This window comes from Rhinoraja longicauda, chromosome 10 (genome assembly GCF_053455715.1).
Source record: "Rhinoraja longicauda isolate Sanriku21f chromosome 10, sRhiLon1.1, whole genome shotgun sequence".
NCBI classification, from domain to species: Eukaryota; Metazoa; Chordata; class Chondrichthyes; order Rajiformes; family Arhynchobatidae; genus Rhinoraja; species Rhinoraja longicauda.
The window spans coordinates 57,504,960-57,530,784 of NC_135962.1; the positions used below are offsets into that span (position 1 = coordinate 57,504,960).

Consider the following 25,825-nt stretch of genomic DNA (forward strand, 5'->3'; position numbering starts at 1 on the left):
CTGAGAAGGGGAGAGGAAAGAAAGGGACAGAGGAACTATCTGAAGTTGGAGAAGTCAATGTTCATACCGCTAGGCTGTAAGCTGCCCAAGCGAAATATGAGATGCTGTTCCAATTTGCACTGGGCCTCACCATGACAATGGAGGAGGCCCATGACAGAACGGTCACACTGGGAGTGGGAGGGGGAGTTGAAGTGCTGAGCCACCGGGCGATTAGGCTGGTTAAGGCGGACTGAACGAAGGTGTTGAGGCTTTTAGAAGGATGAGAGGAGATCTTATCGAAACGTATAAGATTATTAAGGGGTTGGACACATTAGAGGCAGGAAATATGTTCCCAATGTTGGGGGAGTCCAGAACAAGGGGCCACAGTTTAAGAATAAGGGGTAGGCCATTTAGAACTGAGATGAGGAAAAACTTTTTCAGTCAGAGAGTTGTGAATCTGTGGAATTCTTTGCCTCAGAAGGCAGTGGAGGCCAATTCTCTGAATGCATTCAAGAGAGAGCTGGATAGAGCTCTTAAGGATAGCGGAGTCAGGGGTATGGGGAGAAGGCAGGAACAGGGTACTGATTGAGAACGATCAGCCATGATCACATTGAATGGCGGTGCTGGCTCAAAGGGACGAATGGCCTCCTCCTGCACCTATTGTCTATTGTCTATTGAAACGATCGCCGAACCCGCGTTTGGTCTCGCTGATGTAGAGAAGTTGATATCTGGAACAGCAGATACAATAGATGAGGTTGGAAGAGGTGCAAGTGAACCTCTGCCTCACCTGAAAAGACTGTTTGGGTCCTTGGATGGAGTCGAAAGGGGAGGTAATGGGACAGGTGTTGCATCTCCTGCAGTTGCAAGGGAATGTACCTGGGGAGGGGGTGTTTTGGATGGGAAGCGACGAGTGGACCAGGGTGTTACGGAGGGAACTGTCTCTGCAGAAAGCAGAAAGGGGTGGAGATGGGATGATGTGGCCAGTAGTGGGATCCCGTTGGAGGTGACGGAAATGTTGGAGGATAATTTGTTGCATACGATGGCTGATGGGGTGGAAGGTGAGGACAAGGGGGACTCTATCCTTGTTACAAATGGGGAGAGGGAGACCAAGAGCGGAGCTGCGGGATATAGAGGAAACCCTAGTGAGAGCCTCATCTATATTGGAAGAGGGGAACCCTTGTTTCCTAAAGAATGAGGACATCTCTGATGTCCGAGTATGAAACACTTCATCCTGGACGCAGATGTGGCGTAGACGGAGAAATTGGGAGTAGGGGATAGTTTTTAAAGGAAACAGGGTGGGAAGAAGTGTAGTCAAGATAGCTATGGGAGTCAGTTGGTTTGTAGTAGATGTCGGTCACTAGTCTTCTGTCTCTTGTGTTGGAGATGGTGAGATCCAGAAACTGTAGGGAGATGTCGGAGATGGTCCAAGTATATTTAAGAGCAGGATAGAAATTAGTGGTGACATTTATGAAGTCAGTGAGGTCTGCATGGGTACAAGAGGTAGCACCAATGCAGTCGTCAATGCAGCAGAGATAGAGTTCGGGGATGGGGCCAGTGTATGCCTGGAACGGGGATTGTTCGACGTACCCTACAAAGAGGCAGGCATAGCTAGGGCCCATGTGATTGCCCATAGGTACGCGTCAGATTTGGAGGAGTCAAAGGAGAAGTTGTTGAGGTTAAGGACCAGCTCTGCTAGGCAGAGGAGAGCATTGGTAGATGGGGATTGGCTGGTTCTACGGTCGAGGAAGAAACAGAGGGCTTCAAAACCATCCTAGTGGGGGATGGATGTGTAGAGTGACTGGACATCCATGGTAAAGATGAGGGAGTGGGGGCCTGGAAACCGAAAGTTATTGAGGAGACGGAGAGCATGTGAGATGTCTTAGACATAGGTAGGGAGGGATTTGACCAGGGTGATAGGATGGTGACGAGGTAGGTGGAAATTAATTTGGTGGACATGAACAGGCAGAAACAATGGGTCTGCCAGGACAGTTATGTTTGTGGATTTTAGGGAGAAGGTAAAATCGGGCCATGCGGGGCTGGAGATCGATAAGGTTGGAGGCATTAGAGGGCAGCACGCCGGTATTAGACAATAGACAATAGGTGCAGGAGTAGGCCATTCAGCCCTTCGAGCCAGCACCGCCATTCAATGCGATCATGGCTGATCACTCTCAATCAGTACCCAGTTCCTGCCTTCTCCCCATACCCCCTCACTCCGCTATCCTTAAGAGCTCTATCCAGCTCTCTCTTGAAAGCATCCAACGAATTGGCCTCCACTGCCTTCTGAGGCAGAGAATTCCACACCTTCACCACTCTCTGACTGAAAAAGTTCTTCCTCATCTCCGTTCTAAATGGCCTACCCCTTATTCTTAAACTGTGGCCCCTTGTTCTGGACTCCCCCAACATTGGGAACATGTTTCCTGCCTCTAATGTGTCCAATCCCCTAATTATCTTATATGTTTCAATAAGATCCCCCCTCATCCTTCTAAATTCCAGTGTATACAAGCCTAATTGCTCCAGCCTTTCAACATACGACAGTCCCGCCATTCCGGGAATCAACCTAGTGAACCTACGCTGCACGCCCTCAAAAGCAAGAATATCCTTCCTCAAATTTGGAGACCAAAACTGCACACAGTACTCCAGGTGCGGTCTCACAACTGTAGAAGGACCTCTTTGCTCCTATACTCAACTCCTCTTGTTATGAAGGCCAACATTCCATTGGCTTTCTTCACTGCCTGCTGTACCTGCATGCTTCCTTTCAGAGACTGATGCGCTAGGACACCCAGATCTCGTTGAACATCCCCTCTTCCTAACTTGACACCATTCAGATAATAATCTGTCTTTCTATTCTTACTTCCAAAGTGAATAACCTCACACCATTGATATTGGTGACATCAATGATAGTGTTAGTGATCAAGGTCTGGTGCTCGTCAGTGGGGTCATGGTCCAAGGATAAGCTGGAGGCGTCTGAGAGTTGTCGTCTGGCCTCAGTCCGGTCGAGGTCAGCGCGCCAGACAACCCACGGCACCTCCCTTGTCAGCGGGTTTGATAACTAAGTCGGAGTTGCTGCAGAGTGAGTGGAGGGCTGTATGTTCAGGAGGGGAGATGTTAGAGTAAGTCAGGGGAGTGGAAAATGAGGCGGTTTATACCACCCTGGCAGTTCGAAATGAAAAGGTCTAGTGAGGGTCGATGGCCAGCCGGGGGAGTCTTAGAGGAGGGGTTCTGCTGGAGACGGGAGAAGGGATCATCACTGGGTGTTGAGGACTCCTTCCCATGGAAAAAGGCTTGGAGGCGGAGGCGACGAAAGAAGAGCTGCACATTGTGGCGGACGTGGAACTCGTTGAGGTGGGGGCGGAGGGGAATAAACGTGAAGCCTCTGCTGAGGACAGACCATTCGGTAACTGAAAGGGGGAGGTCAGGGAGGGTGGTGAACACTCGGCAAGTGTGGGGGTTGGGGTTGGATGAAGGCAGGCGAGCAGATGGAGGTCGAGGCAATGTCTGGTGTGGGGGTGGTTGGTTTACAGAGGGGGGGGCCATGAGGTCCATTGTGTGGGTGGGGAGTAGCAAGGGCCACCTGGCTAGAGGGGGATGGGGAAACCTGCTGAGGTTCCCTGTAGGCGGGGGGGGGGGGTGGGGGCAGTAGTACCCAGGACAGTCAGACCACGCGCTGTGCGACTGCCTCCTGGGGACTGGTGGGTGGTGGAGTGGTGAGGGTCAGCAGAGTCGCTGGTGGAGGCCCGCAGGGAACTGGAGTCTGGGTCAGCGGGCGAAGTGTTGGTAGGCCCGGTCAGCGGATGGCCGGGGAGGAAGCGAGGAGGCGGTGAAGGTGGGTGGCAGCGGCCACAGAGAGGCCTTGGAAGTCGGCGGCAGCGGCGGTTGTGGCCCCAGGGAGATGAAGGTCGGCACCAGTGGAGGTTGTGGCACCGGGGAGGCGGCAGAGGTCAGCAGCATCGACAGTTGTGGCCCCGGGGAGGCGGCGGAGGTCGGCAGCAGCGACGGTTGTGGCCCCAGGGTGGAGGTCGGCAACAGCTGCTTCAGTGGTCGGGGCCTGAGACCGGCCAGGGAGTCGGTGAGTCTGGTTGCTGCTCCTCGTGTCGGCAATGGCATTGCGGGACTCGGCCTCGTGGTGTTCGGGCAGGCGGCGTGGACCAGCGGTGGAGCCCCAGGCCTGCGGGCTGTCGAGTCGCTGTCGAGGAGTGTTGGTGGAGGGAGCGGTCTGGAGGCGAGCAAGTTTCCGATCCTTTGTGGAGTCCAGGTAGGAAAGGAAGCGTTTGTTGAGGGCGTGGATCCAGCGTTGGATAAAGTACAGTTGGGGGTCCGTTGCAGGTGTGGGTGAGTGAGGCTCAGAGCTGTGGGAGAGTCACAGCGAGGGCCTGCTGGTGCTGGCGCATCACAGCCAGTGTAGAACGCAGGGCACGGAAGGAGAATTGTTGGGAAAAGCGGCAGATTGATTGTCGGAACCGGGTTGGGTCCGAACTGGGAGGTCTGGAACCGGAGCTGGAAATTAAAGATCACTCTTCCTCTTCCCTTCCACCCACTATCACCTCCTGTTATTAAAGATCACTCTTCCTCCCCTTATGATTCTGCACCCTTTCATTTCCATTTCACGAGTCTGTCATCATCTCTACCCATCTCACAGGAATCCACTCATCACTTAGTATTTGCCCACTCTTTTCGACCAGCAATCCCACCCCTCTACTCTTATCAGTCTAAAGAAAGGTGCTGACCTGAACTGTCATATTTCCCCACTCTGCTCATAGAAGCCAAACAAGGTTTATGATATTAGATATCTATTCAAAAGAACTAATTAAAAGATTGTGGCAAGAATGCATCGCCAAAGACATTGTATTCACATTAATAATGGGTCCTTTAAGATATCTTCACTGATATGCCCTTGAGCAGGGAGGGGCATATTCCGTATTTGTTGGTGGAAGGGTAACCATTTGTTTCTTCCTTCTGTTGTCTGTGGCCCCAAAGCAGAAGGTGTATCATCGGATGCCAGGAAAGGCACGTGTCTCAACATATTGCAGTTTCCTCTTTTCGCATCTCCCTTTCATTCCTACACAGTGCATTATTTACCGGAGATAACAAGAAAGGCACACATTTAGCACAGAACAAATCAATAAAATCTCAAAGAAACATCTTGAATTGTTCCTGAAGAAAACAAACACTGCTGACAATCCCACTGAAGTTGCTGCATTTGCTAAATCCTTCTTTTGTAATTTTAGCCAGGGTTTGAAATCTCAGCCTGGAGCTCACAAATCAAATATAGATTTGCCCGTTGGCACACCCTTTGATTATACACTGAATATTACTGACTGACTTTTTAAATACAAAACCTTAGCTTAGTAGAAAAGGGTTACATCATATTCTCTGACTAATGTTTCTTGGAATATATTTATCAACACATTGGGCTTTCAGGTAGAGTGCATCATCAAATTCATTGTGGCATTAACTACTTGTTTAGGTTTTGTTGCGAGAATTCTTGCCTTAGAAAGTGAACCACAATTTGAAGCACTACCCCACACATGGCCCCAGAGACGATGATAACATTCTGATAAGAGTACCAAAAGGAATCTTTAGAGGCTTGACCATTCCCTCTACAATGGTGCCCGACTGACAAATTCTGCCAAAACTTTATATTTTGCTCAAGATGCCCGCGTCTGCAGTTTCTCATGTCTCCTTTGTCTTAGGCAATTACTTGTGGAAAGGACCACCGATTTGCACTTCTGTTCAGCAGATTCCAAGGTGGCCAATGTGGGATATACAGATTTTGCCTCAGACGGGAGAGCCGTTTAATAGCGGATGTGGATATTCCTTCTGCCATTTTTGCTCAGTTTACTCCCAAAGAAACTCAAGTTAAAGCTCCTTCTCCATTTTGATTACTCATGGGGCAAAGAATCCCATGAATTAGTGAGGGCTTCAAGTACCTGGTAGATCTGGTGACAGGCATACAAACACTGTAGCTTTGCCATTGGTAGGCAATTGTCATATCCCTCTTATTGTAGCCTCAATATTTGTCTGGAAGAGGACACTGATGTTGGTTCACTTATGTTGCCAGAGGATGTGGAAGATTTTGTGATGCGACATCCAAAACCCTTTTCTTATCACGACACAGGAGCCCATTTGTCCAATAGGGTCTATGCCAGTTCTAAATAAGAGAAATCAGTACCATTCCCCCTCCCCTCATTTCCTTGTAGCCGTACAATTTATTGTTCTTTCAAGGTCAGTTTATTGTCACATGTACCAATTAAGGTACAGTGAAAATCAGATTGCCATACAGTCAGTCATACCAATAAAGAGCAACAAGACACCCAAATAAATTTTTAGCATGAACATTCACCACAGCGACTCCCACACATTCCTCACTGTGATGGAAGGCAAAAAGTTAAATCTTCTTCCCTTCTTTGTTCTCCCGCGGTCGGGACACTCGAACCTTCCATTGTCGGGGCGATCTTGGCTCCTGCAACCGGCGATCAAGCTCCCGCATCAGGGGGGATCTCAGCTCCCCGTGCCGGGCGATCGGACTCTCGAGTCGAACCTCCTACGGCTTGGAGCATCCCGACATCAGTCTCTACCCGAGACTGCGAGCTCCTTGATGTTGAAATTCGCAGGCCGCGGTTGGAGCATTAATCCCAGGCAAGGAATCGCAGGCTCCGATGGCAATTCCACAGCCCCGTGGTAGGGCTCAAATCAGTCTCGAGCATGGTCTTCAGCTCCATGTTAGGCCACAGAGCGACTGGAGATACGATCCGGAAAAGGAAATATTCCAAAATATTGTGCAGGTAAGAAACTAGAGAGTGGTTTATTGTCACATGTACTAAAACGGAACAATGACATTCTTACCTACACCAGCATAACAGTACTCAATAGATATAATAAAATAAAAAGTTCAATAAATTTAAAAACCCAGAATAATGCACAACACAAAGCCCAAAGACCCTACCGTAACCAAGGCAGTTCAGTTTTGTTGGAGTTCGTAGTACTCAATAGCCTGATGGTGGCTGGGAAGAAGCTGTTCCTAAACCTGCACGTTAAAGTTTTCATACTCCTATACTATCTTGATGCTGGCTGCCTTTTTGAGACAGTGCCTCCTATAGATCCCTTTGATGATGAGGAGGTCAGTATCTGTGGTGGACTGGACAGTATTCACCACTTTTTGTAATCTCCTTCTTTCCAGGCTGTGATGCCACCAGTCAATATGTTCTCTACTGCACACCTGTAGAAGTTCAAGAGTATTTGCTGACATACCAAATCTCCTCAATCTTCTAAAGTAGCGGCATTGATGAGCTTTCTTTATGACTGCCCAAGACACATCTTCAGAGATATGCATGCCCAGGAAAGTGAAGTTATTGACTCACTCCACCACCAAACCGTCGATGACAAAAGGTTTGTGGATCCTCGGCCTTCCTCTTCTAACGAGAACACAGTTCTTTTGTTTTACTGAACGTTGAGAGCAAGGTGGTTATTCCCACCATTCAAGCAGACATTCTATATTTCTCCTATACTTTGACTCATCATTATCTGTAATTCGTCTAACAATGGTGGTGTTGTCAGTGAATTTAAAGATGGAATTGGAACTGTCTCCGGCCAGTGAGAAGGGCAGGAGGCTGAGCACACAGTCTTGTGCTGATGATTATCGAAGAGGAATTGTTGTTGCCAGTAGTACCGATTGTGCCCGACTGATGTGGAAATAGAGGATCCAATTGCAAAGAGATGCGCAAAGACCCAGTTCCCCGAACTTGGTAACAAATTTGAAGGGGAACTGGGTCTTTGGTGATGAATACCGAAATGTAACCTACAGACAACAGCCTGACATATGTATTTTTATTATCCGAATGGTCTAGTGCAGAGTTGGGAGCCAGCAAGATCACATCCCCTGTTGATCTATTGTGGCGGTAGTGTTTGTCAAGAAGAATTCCAGGAACAACCACTTTCCAGTCATGCAGAGAGGGAATGAAAACATTACAATTTTAAATAAACAAATTGTGATTACAATCACAACTGTTTTTATTCAATCAAATAATTTCCTCCTATGTTTGACCAAACAGATTTGACGTACGTTCTGAGACAATCGTATTTAAATACACAAGATTCTGCCAGGTCTCGACAGGGAAAGCAGAGTGGATGTTTATCGAGTTGAGATATGTGGAACCAAGAGTTAATCTCAAATAAGGGTTCATCTTTTCAGAGCAAGGAAGGGAAATTTCACTAGCCAGATCAGTGTGCCTCTTTGGAATTCAACACACAAGAGGACTGTGGAGGTTCATTTCATAATCATCATAATCTCTAAGGCCCCCCTCGGTCATGGCTGAGCATGGGTGATGCATCCTGGTTGTTGGCTACTTGCTCCAAACCTCGGCAAGAGCAGCGTCGATGTGTGGTCAGATACAAGCCTGGGCAATGTCATATGAATGACAGGCTGCCCCCCTCTCCACGTCCAAAGGAACAGCAGAGCCGTTACAGTTTGTCGCAGGAGCTGCCAGAACGAGGTTGTAGACAACGACGAACTGCCTCAGGGACTCCGAATCCGGAATTTTCTCGAGGTTTACTCCTGGAGCCTTTTCCATGACTGGACATGGCCACAAGGCAGTGGAGGTTTTACATCAGTTTTCCCTCTCCTAAATGGACTGCCTTCCCAGGCTGATGACCCTCATCTGCCCAAGACTTGTGGGGGCGGGAGCGTCTACCTTTCCGTCTATAGCACCTGCCTACTGCAGCCTTCATCCGCCTTCCCAGCCGTTGTGACGCTCCACTAAAGTCAGCCATCATTCTCCGCCTGTTCCACCGTTGAGGTCTTGGCTGGATTGCTCTTTGTCAGGGACCTCCCCCTCAACCTTACCGCCATGGGTGACTCTACCAGGAGCATAGCTCCAGACCTGGGATCTTCTCTGTGAATTGTCACCTTGTCGTGGTGGAGAAGCTTGTGAGGTCCTGAGAGATCATCATAATATTAATCATCATAATCATACTTTATTAGCCAAGTATGTTTTGCAACATATGAGGAATGTCATTTGCCATACATTCATACCAATAAAAAGCAACAGGACACACAAAATACGTTTTAACATGAACATCCACCACAGTGACTCTTGCACATTCCTCACTGTGATGGAAGGCGGAAAAAAGTTCAATCTCTTCCCTTGTTTGTCCTCCCGCCGTCGGGGGCCTTGAGCCTTCCGTTGATAGGGCGATCTTACTCCCTTAACCGGCGGTCAGGCCCTCACGTTGGGGTGATCAAGCTCCTGCATGGGGAGGTTGTGGGGGGGGGGGGGGGGTGATCTCAGCTCCCCCATGCCAGGTGTTTGAGCCCCGGGTCAAGACTGGTCGAACCTTCTGCATTCTTTGGAGCTTTCCGACATTGGTCTCTACCCGACATTGCGAGCTCCTCAATGTTGAAGTCTGCAGGCTGCGGTTGGAGCGTCGATCCCAGGCAAGGGATTGGCTCCGATGGTCCCCGTGGTGGGGCTCAAAGTCAGTCCCGAGCAAGGCCGCCAGCTCCATGATGCTAGGCCACATAGCAACTGGAGATACGATCCGGAAAACAATCGCATCTCTGGCAAGGTAAGAGATTGAAAAAAAGTATCCCCGCCCACCCCCCACATAAAACAAACCAGAGATCATTAATACATACTTTTAAAACACACTAAAAATAACAAAAAGACGAAAAGACAGACAGACCGCTGGCAAGGCTGCCATCGCGGCGTCACCCGGTGGTTTCTTGTAATATATATTTTGTCATATATATTTTGAATATATTTGCCGAATATATTCAAAACAGAAATCTTTTTTAGATCACACACGATTTTCCATACAGTTGAAGTTGGGCTTATTCTGAATTTGGATTATTTCTGCTAATCAATGCATTTTTGCAATTATTACTCATAACTGCACATGGGCATCACCTAATTCCAATGCATACTTCAAGGTGGCTTAATCAGCTTTTCCTTCAGTTTATCTGTAACAAACCAAGCATGAGGAGTTGCCAGGATTGTCGGCTTCCCCAAAGTTCAATCATATAGACTATGCAGATATAGGAATTTCTCCGAGCAGTTTCTTGCCAGAATCACATGGCTGTTGCACTGGTGGGCCTGTTGTACACGATCCATCTGTACTCCAACCTCTCTGCCCCATTCAGTGCATCTTGGACCATATCCGTTTCCTAGTACAACTGCAGCCATTCTTCATACATCACCACCCTGCACAAAGTTGCAGTAGAGGTACTTGCATGCATATCCTCCCTTTACGTATGGCATTAACACTGGAAAGTTACGGAACTGGTCGAAATTCACTGACACAAGAATATGAAATTAAAATTGTAAACAAAAAGTGCACCCCAAGGATAAACATACTGATGGGAGTCCAGAAAAATTTAATGTTTGCATCTTGCAGTATGCAACACCGTTGTTAACATACAGATTGTATAATGAATTTTCCAACTTTAGACAAGATTTTCACATAGCCACACTAATGAAATCCACTACATTTGGATGTGTATCAGCACTAGTTAAAGTCACCCATGTTTTTGAATCAATAACACAATGCAAAGCAAAAGGGATTAAAATGAAATAAAAGATGAATATTTCTGCTTCAGATAAAATTTGGACTTACCTGGAGATGCAGATCTGGAAATACTGATACTGTGCAAATCTTCTACATCAAGAGACTGCAGATCTGTGTATGATGGAGCCAAACTTAGATTGCAGGGCTCCTCAGACTGTGTGGTCCAACTCCCTTCTGAAGTAGGAGGTTCTCTTGAGCCTAAAATCAGTAGAATTTGCATTTTCAAAAAGCTGTATTATTATCACCTCAAAAACCTGCATTACCTTCATAGAATGAACAAAGGGAGATGTGTATAGACATTGGGTTGAGCCAAGTAATTGAAGCCTCACTTATGGTTATTGAGGTATTCAAAAATGTAGTTTAAAGTACTGCTTGACCTATGGAATTGAATAAAATTATGTTCTGCATTTACCACAACCAAACAATTTCAGAAGCAAAGAATCAGAGTTACACAGAATGGTAAAAGATTTGTTGACCCAACTAGTCCATGCTGACCAAGATGTCTATCTGAAGGTATTTATTCACAAAATGCTGGAGTAACTCAGCAGGTCAGGCAGCATCTCAGGAGAGAAGGAATGGGTGACGTTTCGGGTTGAGACCCTTCTTCAGACTGATGTCAGGGGGGGCGGGACAAAGGAAGGATATAGGTGGAGACAGGAAGATAGAGGGAGATCTGGGAAGGAGGAGGGGAAGAGAGGGACAGAGGAACTATCTAAAGTTGGAGAAGTTGATGTTCATACCACTGGGCTGCAAGCTGCCCAGTCGAAATATGAGGTGCTGTTCCTCCAATTTCCGGTGGGCCTCACTATGGCACTGGAGGGGGCCCATGACAGAAAGGTCAGACTGGGAATGGGAGGGGGAGTTGAAGTGCTCGGCCACCGGGAGATCAGTTTGGCCAACGCGGACCGAGCGCAGGTGTTGAGCGAAGCGATCGCCGAGCCTGTGCTTGGTTTCTATCTGAGTTAGCCCTATCTGGCTGCATTTGGCCCATATCCCTCTAACTTTTTCTATCCACGTACTGTCAAACTATCCCTTACACATTTTAATTATACCCACCTTTATAGCTTCCACAGACAGCTTGTTCCATATACCCACCACCCTCAGGTCCCTCTCACCTTCTATGTCCTCTAGTTTCAGACAAAGTTAAAGGATATGTGTGAGGCAAGTTTTTCTTTAGAGGATGGTGGGTGCTTGGAACACGCTGCCAGGGGGGGTGGCGGAGGAGATACGATAGTGCTATTAAAGACGCTGTTATATGGACACATGGATACGCAGGGAATGTAGGGACATGCATCACGTGCAGGCAGATTAGTTTATCTTGGCATCATGTTCGACACAACCAAAGAGGCCCATTCCTGTGCCACACTGGTCTATGTCCTCTGTCCTGAAACACTATTAAAAGCCACTATGATGTCTGTGTCATGCATCCGTTAAAATTTTCCCCCTCTCACCTTTAAGCTGTCCCTCTAGTCTATGACGTTTTTAGCCTCGGAATAAAGTTCCAACTATCCTCTCTACAACAGCCATGATCTTAATCACTTGGCAGAGCAGGCTCAAGAGACAATGCCCTAGTCCCGTTTCTAATTCATTTGCAAAACCAGAGAAAGATGTTAAATTCCCCACACAAGAAACTAGCTCGATCAGGGAAAGCACCTCCATTTGGTGCAACTCCTGGAATGGCTTTCAGGTTTTGTACATGACATTTATAACCTTTCAACAGCCACTCCACCAGTTTGCCAAAAGGCTGTCATTGAAAGGAATATTTAATACTGAACACTATGGTTCCAAAAGGAAATCTGAGAATCTCAGACTAGCAGATTGGAAGAAAGATTTTTTGTGGGGCTCATCATGTTTTTGCTGTTAAGTCACTGTCTGCAGAGTACTGCAATGTTCAAGAACTTGAGGTCTTTCCACAGTCCTGGACAATAATTCCTTAAAGCATGTTGGATGACCTCTATTAGGAAAAAAAACAACTCGCTATTGTTTTGTATGTTATTTGATAACACCCACAAATGGCCCAGTTGCTCTCAGTGATATGTGGGAAGAATGTCAATTATGCAATTATTAGTAGTTCCAACTAACTAATAGTGTAGGACTGGGTCAGTGGTTTGACTGTTTACATCACCTCCATTGCAAAATAGACAGGCTTTCCCAGAGGATTAGAAAAGATTGGAATAGCTAAGAATGGCCAGAAAAAAAAGGATTACTGACAGCTACTTCGCACTATTCATGTGAATTCAGCCAAACAAAATGCCTTTTTCACATGGTTTTAATCTAACCTGCTGAGTCACAAATTTGACCAATCAGCATTGTACTGAAATTATCATTCTCATCTTTACAATGAATTGTATTATCTAAAGAATTCAAAAAATATATTATATTATTTTCTATTACACTAAAAATTATGCTACATCAAATTATCTTGGATTTACATACGTTCAGAATTTTTAAATACAACATTATTGGTTCATCAATACAGTACATCTAAACAGTCATTGAGAATTCAGGCCCACTGGAATGTTGACAGTGGTTAACCCAGAAGGTGCAGTGGTCAGACATGTGGGTTGGTGAACATCAACAATTGAAAGACCATTTTCATCAGGGACACAGCTCTGGATTGCTATCATTCAATACATTAAAATCCCTAAGATTATAATTATCCATTTTCATGTTTGACGTTATAGTGATTATATTGTGACAATCTGTGGGTTATATGAAAGAATTACTGCATTAGTTACATAACTATACTTGTATACTTCAGCAGAAGTTAGAAAATTTAGTAAAATATAATTGTTTTAGAGTTATCTTTTTCTTCAGTCAACTAATGAAGCTTCCCCCACACCTCCTCCCTAATTTCAAACTAACGCTTAATTCCTGGCAGTGTAGGAAAATAACTGCAGATGCTGGTACAAATCAAAGGTATCACTAAATGCTGGAGTAACTCAGCAGGTCAGGCAGCATCTCAGGAGAGAAGGAATGGGTGACTTTTCAGGTCGAGACGCTTCTTCAGACTGATGTCAGGGGGCAGGACAATGAAAGGATTTAGGTGGAGACAGGAAGATAGAGGGAGAACTGGGGAGGGGAAGAGAGGGACAGAGGAACTATCTAAAGTTGGAGAAGTCAATGTTTATATCGCTGGGCTGCAAGCTGCCCAAGCGAAATATGAGGTGCTGTTCCTCCAATTTCCGGTGGGCCTCACGATGGCACTGGAGGCCCATGACAGAAAGGTCAGACTGGGAGTGGGAGGGGGAGTTGAGGTTCTCAGCCACCGGGAGATCAGGTTGGTTAAGGCGGACTGAGCGAAGGTGTTCGGTGAAACGATCGCCGAGCCTGCGTTTGGTTTCGCCGATGTAAAGAAGTTGACATCTAGAGCAGCGGATACAATAGATGAGGTTGGACTAGGGCCTCTTCTATATCCCGCAGCTCTGCTCTTGCTCCCCCTCCCCCCATTCGTAACAAGGACAGAATCCCCCTCATTCTCACCTTCCACCCCATCAGCCAGCGTATCCAACAAATCATCCTCCAACATTTCCGTCACCTCCAACGGGACCCCACTACTGGCCACCCCCTCCCCTTTCTGCGTTCTGCAGAGACCGTTCCCTCCGTAACTTCCCTGGTCCACTCGTCCCTTCCTACCCAAACCACCCCAACCCCGGGCACTTTCCCCTGCCACAGAAGGAGATGCAACATCTGTCCCTTTACCTCCCCCCTCAATTCCATCCAAGGACCCAAACAGTCTTTCCAGTTGAGACAGAGGTTCACCTGCACCTCCTCCAACCTCATCGATTGTATCTGCTGCTCTAGATGTCAACTTCTTTACATCGGCGAAACCAAACGCAGGCTCGACGATCGTTTCGCTCAACACCTTCGCTCAGTCCACCTTAACCAACCTGATCTCCCGGTGGCTGAGCACTTCAACTCCCCCTCCCAGTCTGACCTTTCTGTCATGGGCCTCCTCCAGTGCCATAGTGAGGCCCACCGGAAATTGGAGGAACAGCACCTCATATTTCACTTGGGCAGCTTGCAGCCCAGCGGTATGAACATTGACTTCTCCAACTTAAGATAGTTCCTCTGTCCCTCTCTTCCCCTCCCCAGTTCTCCCTATATCTTCCCGTCTCCACCTATATCCTTCCTTTGTCCCACCCCCCTGATATCAGTCCGAAGAAGGGTCTCGACCCGAAACGTCACCCATTCCTTCTCTCCTGAGATGCTGCCTGACCTGCTGAGTTACTCCAGCATTTTGTGATACCTTAATTCCTGGCATTTCCTTTGCACCACTTTCGTACATTCACCACTTGCTATCAAAATAAAATTACAATTATAAATATTAACAAGACTTCCAAAGAAAGTAATTTTAAAATTCTTTTGTAATATTTCTGGCTAAATAACTCTTAAAATTGTTCTGACAATCCAACACATTATTATTTTTACAAGGGTGGCAGTGTACAGCTAATACACCTGCTGCTTCACAGCTTCAGTAACCCAGGTTTCATCCTGAACTTTCGGGCTATTTGTTGGGAGTTTGGACATGCTCCCCACAACTGCGTAGGTTTCTTCAGTGTGCTCTGGCTGTCTCCCACATTCCAAAGAATTTGGTAGGATGGCAAGTTTGATTGGCCGCTGCAAGTAGTCCCTTGCACATAAGAGTGGTTCTAAGTGGAGTTGATGGAACCCGGGGAGAATAAACTGGGATTGGTGCAAAACCGGTACTTGGTGGTTGGGAGAGACTCTATGGGCATGTTTCGGTATTGAATGAATAGAATGAACAAATTTTTATTAAGTTGTATATACACCATTTAAAGCACATAATGCCTTTAAGCTATGTATAATGTCCCAAGTGGAAGCGACATAGTATCAATGCATAAGAAAATAACTGCAGATGCTGGTACAAATCGATTTATTCACAAAATGCTGGAGTAACTCAGCAGGTCAGGCAGCATCTCGGGAGAGAAGGAATGGGTGACGTTTCGGGTCGAGACCCTTCTTCAGACTGATGTCAGGGGGGCGGGACAAAGGAAGGATATAGGTGGAGACAGGAAGATAGAGGGTGATCTGGGAAGGAGGAGGGGAAGGGAGGGACAGAGGAGCTATCTGAAGTTGGAGAAGTCGACGTTCATACCACCGGGCTGCAAACTGCCCAGGCGAAATATGAGGTGCTACTCCTCCAATTTCCGGCGGGTCTCACTATGGCACTGGAGGAGGCCCATGACAGAGAGGTCAGACTGGAAATGGGAGGGGGAGTTAAAGTGCTGGGCCACCGGGAGATCAGTTTTGTTAATGCGGACCGAGCGCAGGTGTTCAGCGAAGCGATCGCCGAGCCTGCGCTTGGTTTCTCCGATATAAATAAGTTGACATCTAGAGCAGCGGATGCAATAGATGAGGTTAGAGGAGGTGCAGGTGAACCTCTGTCTCACCTGGAAAGACTGTTTGGGTCCTTTGATGGAGTTGAGGGGGGAGGTAAAGGGACAGGTGTTGCATCTCGTGCGGTTGCAGCGGAAAGTGCCCGGGGTTGAGGTGGTTTGGGTAGGAAGGGACGAGTGGACCAGGGAGTTACGGAGGGAACGGTCTCTGCGAAACGCAGAGAGGGGAGGGGATGGGAAGATATGGCCAGTAGTATCAATGCAATTCTGCAGACACATGACATTGATGAAACGGTTTCACCCAGAGAGTTGTGAATTTGTGGAATTCACTGCCACAGAAGGCAGTGGAGGCCAATTCACTGGATGAATTTAAAAGAGAGTTAGATAGAGCTCTAGGGGCTAGTGGAATCAAGGGTATGGGGAGAAGGCAGGCACAGGTTACTGATTGTGGATGATCAGTCATGATCACAATGAATGGCGGTGCTGGCTTGAAGGGCCAAATGGCCTCCTCCTGCACCTATTTTCTATGTTTCTATGATGTAGGGAATGAATGCTTAGGGAGGTAGATGCAGTGCCAGTGAAGTAAACTACAAAATCAGAGTTGTAAGTAAGTCAGTCATTTTTGATCCCAAGGGACTGGCTAAGATCAAAACAACATTTGGCAAACCCTATCTTCCCCTTTGCTCTATCTTTTGTAGTTTGACCTGCTTGGATTTGTGTATAGTGTTATCTGATCAAATAGCATGCTTTTCACTGTACGACATGACAATAACAAATCCTAAACCTAAACCATTAATCAGTCTTTTTTTTGTAGTATAAAAGGTTCAAAACTAAAAGAAAATGTGCAATAAAGACTGTAAATCATCCAAAATTAGTCGAGTGATCAACAGTGACAGTTCAACATTGCAGGTATAAAAATATCAGATGGAATTTCATCCACAAAGGGCAATGTAATGACTTGTTGCACCTTTCCAAATGCAAGGACATTGGAAGGTTGGAAGGACATTGAGTGATGAGGAGAACAAAGGAATCTTTGAATGCATGTCCATAGATTCTGAAGTAAAACAGGTCGATTTTCAAAAACATTTGTTTTCAGGATGTGGGCATCAATAGGAAGGACTGTATTCAGTTCCCATACCCAAGTTGGTGACAACTGAATGGCTTGCTGAGGGATAATTTTACGGTCAGGATGACAGATTTAATCCTTGAAAGCCATCAGTAATGTAGATGGTGACAGAACTGGCAAATTGCACCTATATGAAAATAATGCACAAGCTAGCACTGTTTGCTTTGGTGCCAAGATTAAATATATATAAAATTACAAACCTAGATACTGGAAATACCCATTTTCCATATGGGATGGAACAAAAAGTAGAAGGCACAGATTTAAAGCAATTGAAGGATTGGACAACTGACGAGAAAGTTTCTTTTTCTTTTCGTTTTGAATCATTTATACTACCAAAAAAAAGGACTGAGTAATTGTTTTGGTTTAGGATTTGTTTCTGTCATGTGGCACAGCGGGCAGCGAAGGGGGCACAGCGGGCAGCGAAGAAGGCACAGCAGGCAGCGAAGAAAGCCAATGGCAAGGCGCAGCAGGCAGTGAAGAAAGCCAATGGCACATTGGCCTTCATTGCGAGAGGATTTGAAGTTTAGAAGCAAGGAGGTCCTACTGCAGTTGTCCACGGCCCTGGTGAGACTACACCTAGAGTGTTGTGTGCAATTTGGTCTCCTAATTTGAGGAAGAACACTATTGCTATTGAGGGAGTGCAGCCTAGGTTCACCAGGTTAATTCACTAGAATAAGGGGTAGGTCATTTAGGACTGAGATGAGGAAAAACTTTTTCACACAGAGATTTGTGAATTTGTGGAATTCTCTGCCATAGAAGGCAGGAGAGGCCAATTCACTGGATGTTTTCAAAAGAGTTAGATTTAGCTCTAAGGGCTAAGGAAATCAAGGGATATGGGGGAAAAGCCAGAACAGGGTACTGATTTTGGATGATCAGCCTAATTCATATTGAATGGCGGTGCTGGCTCAAAGGGCCGAATGGCCTACTACTGCACCTATTTTCTCTGTTTCTATGTTTTCTAAATACAATTTACAATACAGAATACAATACAGAAGGGTGGTAGGAGTCCAAAATTTGCTGTCTGAAGGGTGGTGGGAACAGAACAGGTCACACTTATTGGATGTGTACTTGGAGAGCAGGGTAAATGCTCAAAGGCTGCATTAGGTTGGATGTTTTTTTTCATCCAGCATAGATATGAGTGCACTGAATTTCAGTCTCAACCTTTGCTGGGAATGAATGTACTACACTATTCCATTTTTGAAACCCACATGCTTTCTAAACACCCAGCCACAGGAATTTGACAACCGAATGAGCACAATATTGAGCAGAGATAATCTACTTTAACCAATTACTTACAGCACATCTCTTTGAAACCACCATACTTATCATTGGTGTAGAATCAAAGCGTTTTTAAATAGTGCAGCGAAGATAAGAGGATGTTACCAGGACTAGAGCACCTTATAGGGAAAGGTTGGGTAAAATAAGACTTTATTGCTTCAAGTGCAGAGATTGAGGTGTGATTTGAGGCATATACCTGCGCGAGATAACCACTTACGAGGTGTTTGCGCAGTAATTAACCAGAACCAGAATATATAATCGTGAGGGGATTAGAAAGGGTAAATGTACAGGGCAGGGGAAGTCATGAGGACAGAGTTAAGGTGAGAGGAAAGATTTCTGGAATTTAGAAGGATGAGAGGAGATCTTATCGAAACGTATAAGATTATTAAGGGGTTGGACACGTTAGAGGCAGGAAACATGTTCCCAATGTTGGGGGAGTCCAGAACCAGGGGCCACAGTTTAAGAATAAGGGGTAGGCCATTTGGAACGGAGATGAGGAAAAACGTTTTCAGTCAGAGAGTTGTGAATCTGTGGAATTCTCTGCCTCAGAAGGCAGTGGATGCCAATTCTCTGAATGCATTCAAGAGAGAGCTAGAGCTCTTAAGGATAGCGGAGTCAGGGGGTATGGGGAGAAGGCAGGAACGGGGTACTGATTGAGAATGATCAGCCATGATCACATTGAATGGCGGTGCTGGCTCGAAGGGCCGAATGGCCTATTCCTGCACCTGTTGTCTATCATTGGTAACAGCTGGGTCCAATTTGGTGATTAGGAAAAATAAACTGCAGATGCTTGATTAAATCGAAGGTAGACACAAAATGCTGGAGTAACTTAGCGGTCAGGCAGCATCTTTGCACAGAAGGAAAGGGTGACGTTTTGGGTCGAGACCCTTCTTCAGACTCATCCAATTAGATGACATTGGTTTGGGCACCTGAACCGTGTCAGCCTGCTCCTTATAAAACCCAGGCATTCTAACAAGAGGGGAGTGGGTGGGAGAAGCAGGATGGAAGAAAGAAAGAAAGGAGGGAAAAAGAGGAAAGGAGAGAAGGTTTTTGGAGCCTACCTGCTAGCTGCGTTCCCCTGTTGCAGGTTCGAGGAAGACTGAGCCACTGGGACAAGCAGAGGCCAGCAGCGCCACCATGTGGTCAAGACTGGACTGCCAGGAAGAAGCACTAGACAACCAGCACCTCTGCCCGAGGCCAAGGGGAGAGCCCAAGTCACCAGAGCGTCTTCCTGCCCACAGACAAAGAGGGACTACGCCCATACAAAGAGGCAAAGACTGAGCCGCCAGGGTAATCCAGAGACCGCCACTGCTGACTCTTCAAGCCCCAATCTAAGCCGCCAGGGTAAACCCGAGACTGCCAGTACCTCCTCTCACGTCAAGGGTAAACTGCAGAGAGAAGCCCGAGATCACCACACCACCTCCTTCAAGACAAAATATTCAAAGTGAACAAAGAAATGCTAATTTAAATAGAACATACTTTGGTTCTATAAAATTGAACACGTCAAAATAAGGTCATAAGTGATAGGAGTAGAATTAGGTCATTCAGCCCATCAAGTCCACTCCGCCATTCAATCATGGCTGATCCGTCTCTCCCTCCTAACCCCATTCTTCTGCCTCCTCCTCATAACCTCTCACACCCATCTATATTAATTAAAGATGGCTTGTGTTTGTATTTTAATGGAACCACCACATGCAGGAAGTCAGCATAAAAAATGGTTTGAAGCTCTATGTTCTTTAAGTTATGCAGGTAGCATTTACCGATACCAGAGCGGTATTTAAGGTCCACCTCAAGTCATATTTCAATTGGCATGCAGAATTAAAAAATGTTAATAAAGGGTGGGGAAGTCAATATTGTGCCTTTAAGAACAAGGCTTTTGATCTCATGGACTCTGAAAATTATGACTGCAAGCAAAGAAAAAAGCAAAAGACAAGCCTCAACAATATTTCTTAGTTGCACAAAGTCAGCAAGAGCTTTTTTATTCAGGTCCCATGGCTCAGATCAAAAGGCAGAAAGCAAAAACTCCAGGCAACCACTTCTCAGTGCGGAGCAACAATCACTTTTAAAGCTGCACAATTTTTTTAAAATGGTGGAACAAAAGTGAAACTGAAACAATATTTTCTGCTAAAACAGGAAAAAAAATGGTCATAAGAACTGACATCATAGTTATTCTGGGGAAAGAATTCTGGAGATCAGGATTGGACCAGGGTCACTGGAACTCTGAAAGACCACAGCTTGTAGAGCTGTTCCCTCCAAGAACTATAGACAAGATGTTCATACTGCAAATTGTAGATAGAAATGTCCCAGTAAAAATCATTGAGATAGCTTAGCTCAGACATCGTGCTACCAAAGCAGGACTAGAAAGTAGGCAGTTTAATTTGAGGTACAGACTGAAAACAGGCCCTTCAACCCACTGAGTCCATGCGGATCAATAACCCGTTCACACTAGTTTTGAATTGAATTGAATACTTTGTCACATGTGACAAGTCACAGTGAATTTTTTTGCTTGCATACCCATAAAGGGCGCTCACAAAGTTACAACTCCCCCCGTGCCCCCCCACACCAGGCCCTCCAGATGTTCTTCCCCCCTCCCTCATGGCGGTCCTCCTTTGTTCCTTCCCTCGGCGTCCTCGTCCGACCGTCGGCGCCATCAAAGACTGCTGCACCGACCTCTCCACTAACGCTGCTAGGACCTCTCTGGATGCCTCCAACCCAGGGGCCGTTGGCCCCGAGGCTCCGTCCCGCCTCGGCTTCTCAGTGGCACCTCCGGTAGGCGTCACAGAACTTCAGAAGTTCTTTGTTCCCGTACTTTCTCTATCACTCCCTTAACACTTTAAAAAAAATATTACAGCGTGGGATGTGGGAGGAAAACAGGGCACCCAGAGGAAACACACGTGGTCACAGGGAGAACATGCAAGCTTCATATGGACAGCATCCGAGGAAGAGTCTGGACAATTGCCAAAATAAAGCTTTGCATCCATTCTAGAAATCATAGGTTTTAATTATCATCCAACCAAGAATTATTAAAATGAGAGCTTAGGAAAAGGGGTATTGATGGACTACAAGATGAACACACTAAAATCATCAATATGAAGGCTATGGGGAAAAAGTTGTGTGTTAGTTGATAATCAATAAAGAATAGGAAGTTGCATCATGTAACGTTACATGCAAAGCAGACTGATCGCATCCGAGTCAAATTTACAATTCAGAAGCAGTCAACGATCATTCTATCTAGTCAATTTCTCTAAAGGAGATACCACCTTTTTTGTGTTGACTCTTGTAGACCCTGAAGCGTAGCAGCAATCTATTTCAACTTTTTAATGATATGCATTGTTGCAGAATTCTGGAGAATTGTTGCAGAACTTGTCGGTTCTGGTCACAAATATATGGTTGCACTGGAGAGAGAGTGTAGTTCACCAGGATGTTGTCTGGATTGGAGGACATTAAATATGGGGAGACATTGGAACTCGCTGCCAGAGGTGGTAGTGGAGATAGATACAATCGAGAGGCATTTAGATCAAAACTTCAAAAGGCAAGGCATTGAAGGATACAGCATGGGATTAACATACACCGGACAAAACATTATGACCACCTGCTTAATATGTTGTTGGTCCTCCGTGTGCAGCCCCATATGCAGCAGGGTGCGATGCACTGTGTATTGTGACACATTCCTCCCGTGACCACCATTAAAATTTTCTGTGACTTGTGCCACAGTAGACCTTCTGTCGGTCGGACCAGACGGGATAGCCTTTGTTGCCCTCGCGCATCGATGAGCCTTGGGTATCCAACACCCTGTCGCCAGCTTTTGGTTTGTCCCTCCTCGGACCACTGTCGGTAGGTGCTCACCACTGCTGACCGGGAGCACCCTACAAGCCTTGCTGTTTCAGAGATGCTCTGACCCAGTCATCTGGCCATAACTTGGCCCTTGTCAAAGTTGCTCAGGTCTTTACTCCTGCCCATTTCTCATGCATCCAACACATCAACTTCAAGAACTGACTGTTCACTTGCTGCCTAATATATCACATCCCCTGACAGGTGCCATTGAAACAAGATAATCAATGTTATTCACTTTACCTGTCAATGGTCATAATGTTTTAGCTGATCGGTGTAGATGCAACTACATCCTTATGATCAGAACTGACAAGATTCAGTGCAGTCTAACCCATTATTTTCTGCTAATCTTCCATGCCTATCATTGAAGAGTTGAAATTGATTGTTGCTCTGCTTCATGGTCTACGAGAGAATGATGAACACAATGGGCAAAAAAGCCAGCATGAAAGTAATCAGCTGAAAGGCCCCTTTCTGTGATGTACAACTTTATGATTAATTAGTCATACTTGTGGAATCATCATACATCATGGTTCATTTCAAAAGTTCTATGCAATTTACACCAAACATCTAATGATTCCTCATGATCGTCTGTTTCCAGTAGCACAGAAAGATCAGTATGCATGTTAAAGCTTTCATTCAGATGTTCCACATAACCATAGTCTTAAGAAGTGTCCTGAACTGAAACATCACTTATGTTCTCCAGATATGCTGTCTGATCCACTGAGTTACTCAAGCACTTTAGTCCCTCTTTTGGTAAACCAGCATGTGCAGTCTGTGTGCCTCCATTTTAACACCTAAAGGACTCCGATCCAAATTAGGCTACATTAAAACTTGAGGTTTGATATTGCCAGGGAGTCCAGAAGTTTAGATACTATCTGTAACGGGAGGCCAGATTGAATGGTCCTAATGATTTTGATTCGGGCATTGAATTCTGCAACAAAAATTAAGCAGGTTCAACAGTCACGTACTTTAAGCAGGAAGGTTATCAGAAATGCTTTGCAGGAGTTAAATCTGCAAGAATGAATAAACTCTCAGCACTACATGTTCCTCTCAAGCATTCAAAGCTCAAAGTAAATAGTTAACCACAAAACCCATTGAAGTTAAACATCATGCTTTCAATAAAACAAAAATTTGTATAATAAAAAGTTGTATAAAAGCTGAAGGCGAAATGTAAAAAGCCATCACATCCAGCATTCATGAGAAATAATGAATTAATAATAAATTTCAAAATTTAGCTTGAGTCAACTCTAATTACTAACCTGTTGATTGTGGATGGAGTGGAGAAGGAATAGGCCATGGCTGATCGTCAAACTTGATCCATTCACTGGGCACGGATGCCGTTTCCGTCGTGCACACTGGGCTATGCTGATGTTGAAATGTACGATCTTGGTAATTATCTTCAAATAATTTACCCGAGACTGGAGAGTATTTGTGGTCTCCAACTGTCGATCAAATAATTTATTTTCACATTTGTTGTCACGCTTTGGTAATCTTATGTACAAATAATTACTTGTATCAGTCTATAAAGTTTTGTTTTGAAAGCAATTGACTTCTCAACTTAAGAACCCCATAAAGTTAGCACCCACAGTAATTATTTAGTGTCAAACACTAAGTGGGAGAGAAAATGAACTCAAACATTTTAGAAGTTATAAATTAATTTACTTATCATGACCACAGTAAAAGTACGTTGCAACTCTCTAGTCCAGCAGTCTGGCACGTTCTGAATTTATGGCACAAATATATAATTATTAATTCATTCTCACTAAGATCTGTACTAACCTGTAGCTAATTAACCCACCAGTGCAACTTGTGATCTCAGCTGATAAAAAAATCCCAATTTAGGAAACATCAAGTTACAGAGTTCTCTGAACTCATACCTAACCCTAGGAGTGTCTAGAAAAAATGTTCAAAAGAACAGTTTTTCTATGCATGAGGAAGACGATTGTGGGGCAGTTCTGCAGTCCAACACTGGTCATGTCACAAAGGTGCGGGACAAGAAAGAGTTTCAACCCATAGTCTATATTTTCTCCACCACCTTCTCAACCAGATTATGGCCAGGATAAAAAAAAATTAAATGCATTTAGTAAAATAAACAATTTTCTCCCTTATTTAAAATCAATATAAAACAAATTATTTGGATTTCAAAAAATCAACATTCTCTGCAAACTAAACATAATTAACTTGCCGAATTGCAAAAAATATTTGAAGGGTAGAATTCAGATTAGTACATAAATCAAAAGTGTATTTTTTTTTCAAAACAAATAGCAGGCAAGGTTATTTTCCTCATAGAGTCAGAGTCACAGTGTAGAAACAGGCCCTTCAGCCCTACTTGCCCATGCTGACCAACATATCCCATCTACATTAGCCCCACCCATCCATGCTTGGCCCATGTCCCTCTAAATCTATCCTATCCATTTACCTATCCATGTGTTTCTTAAACATTGCAATAATACCTGCCTCAACTATCTCTTTTGGCAGCTCGTTGCATACATCCACCAGCCTTTGAGGATGTTACCCCTCAGGTTCCCATTAAATCTCTCCCCCCCCCCCCCACCATAAATCATGTCCTCTAGTTCTCAATTCCCCATACTCTGGCAAAAGACTCTGAATTTACTCAATCTTTCCCTCTCATGATTTTGGACACCTCTTTAGGATTACTCCTCATTCTCCTGCACTCCAGGGAACATAGTCCTAGCCTGCTCGACCTCTCCCTACAGCACAGGCCCTCGAGTCTTAGCAACATTCTTGTAAATCTTCTCTGCAATCTCCAATGTCTTATACAACTGTAACATGGCCTCCCAACTTCAACACTCAATAATCTTACCGTTGAAGGACAATATGACAAAAGCCCTTTTGATCACCCTATCTACCCGTCACCACTTTCAAGGAACTATGTACCCGCACTCCTAGATACCTCTGCTCTGCAATGCTCCCCGGAGCCCTGTATGACTCTAATCATTCCTCAGCCCACTTGCCCAACCGATAAAGATCCTCAAGAACCTGCTGCAATTTTTTGACAACAATTTTCACTATCTACAAAACAACCCACTTTAGTGTCATCTGCAAATTTGCTAATCATGCCTTGTACATTTTCATCCAAATCATTGATAGGGATGACAAACAGTAATGGGCCCAACACCCAATCCCGAGGCACACCACTAGTCGCAGGCCTTCAGTCTAAAAACGTTCCACCATCACTTTCTATTTTTTGATCCAGTCGGCTAGCTCTCCTTGGATCCCATGTGATCTAACCTTCCAGATCAGCCTGCCATGTGGAACCTTATCAAACTCCTTGCTGAAATCCATATATACATCTACAGCTCTGCACTCAACCTTTTTTATCACATCTCCGTGAGACACGTCCTCCCACATACAAAATCACGCTGACTATCCCTAATCAGCCCTTGTCCATCTATTCCGAATATCCAGCAGAATACTCTCAAATAACTTTCCAACCACAGATGCTAGGCTCACTAGCCTGCAGTTCCCAGGATTTCCTCTGCATCCCTTTGCGGATAGAGGCACAACATTTGCCGACCTTTAGTCTTCTGGCACCTCACCCGTATTTCTAGAGAGTTAGATTTAGCTCTTAGGGCTAAGGGTATCAAGGGATATGGGGAAAAAGCCGGAACGGGGTACTGATTTTGAATGATTAGCCTGATCATATTGAATCGCTCGAAGATCCGAATGG

General features: G+C 45.3%; 1 protein-coding gene across 3 annotated transcripts in view; it reads right to left on the reverse strand.

Moving 5' to 3' along the window:
* ston2 (stonin 2) overlaps window positions 1-25,825 on the reverse strand; it is an 88,038-nt gene that overhangs the window by 44,601 nt on the left and 17,612 nt on the right. For 2 of the 3 annotated variants that reach the window (XM_078406915.1, XM_078406916.1), the window contains exons 3-4: window positions 23,394-23,576; window positions 10,588-10,737 (exon numbers count right to left, since the gene is read on the reverse strand). In XM_078406915.1, coding sequence (XP_078263041.1) covers window positions 10,588-10,737; window positions 23,394-23,576 — 333 coding nt within the window. Of the gene's footprint in view, window positions 1-10,587; window positions 10,738-23,393; window positions 23,577-25,825 lie in introns of those variants that run through there. The other variant, XM_078406918.1, reaches the window with a different exon arrangement.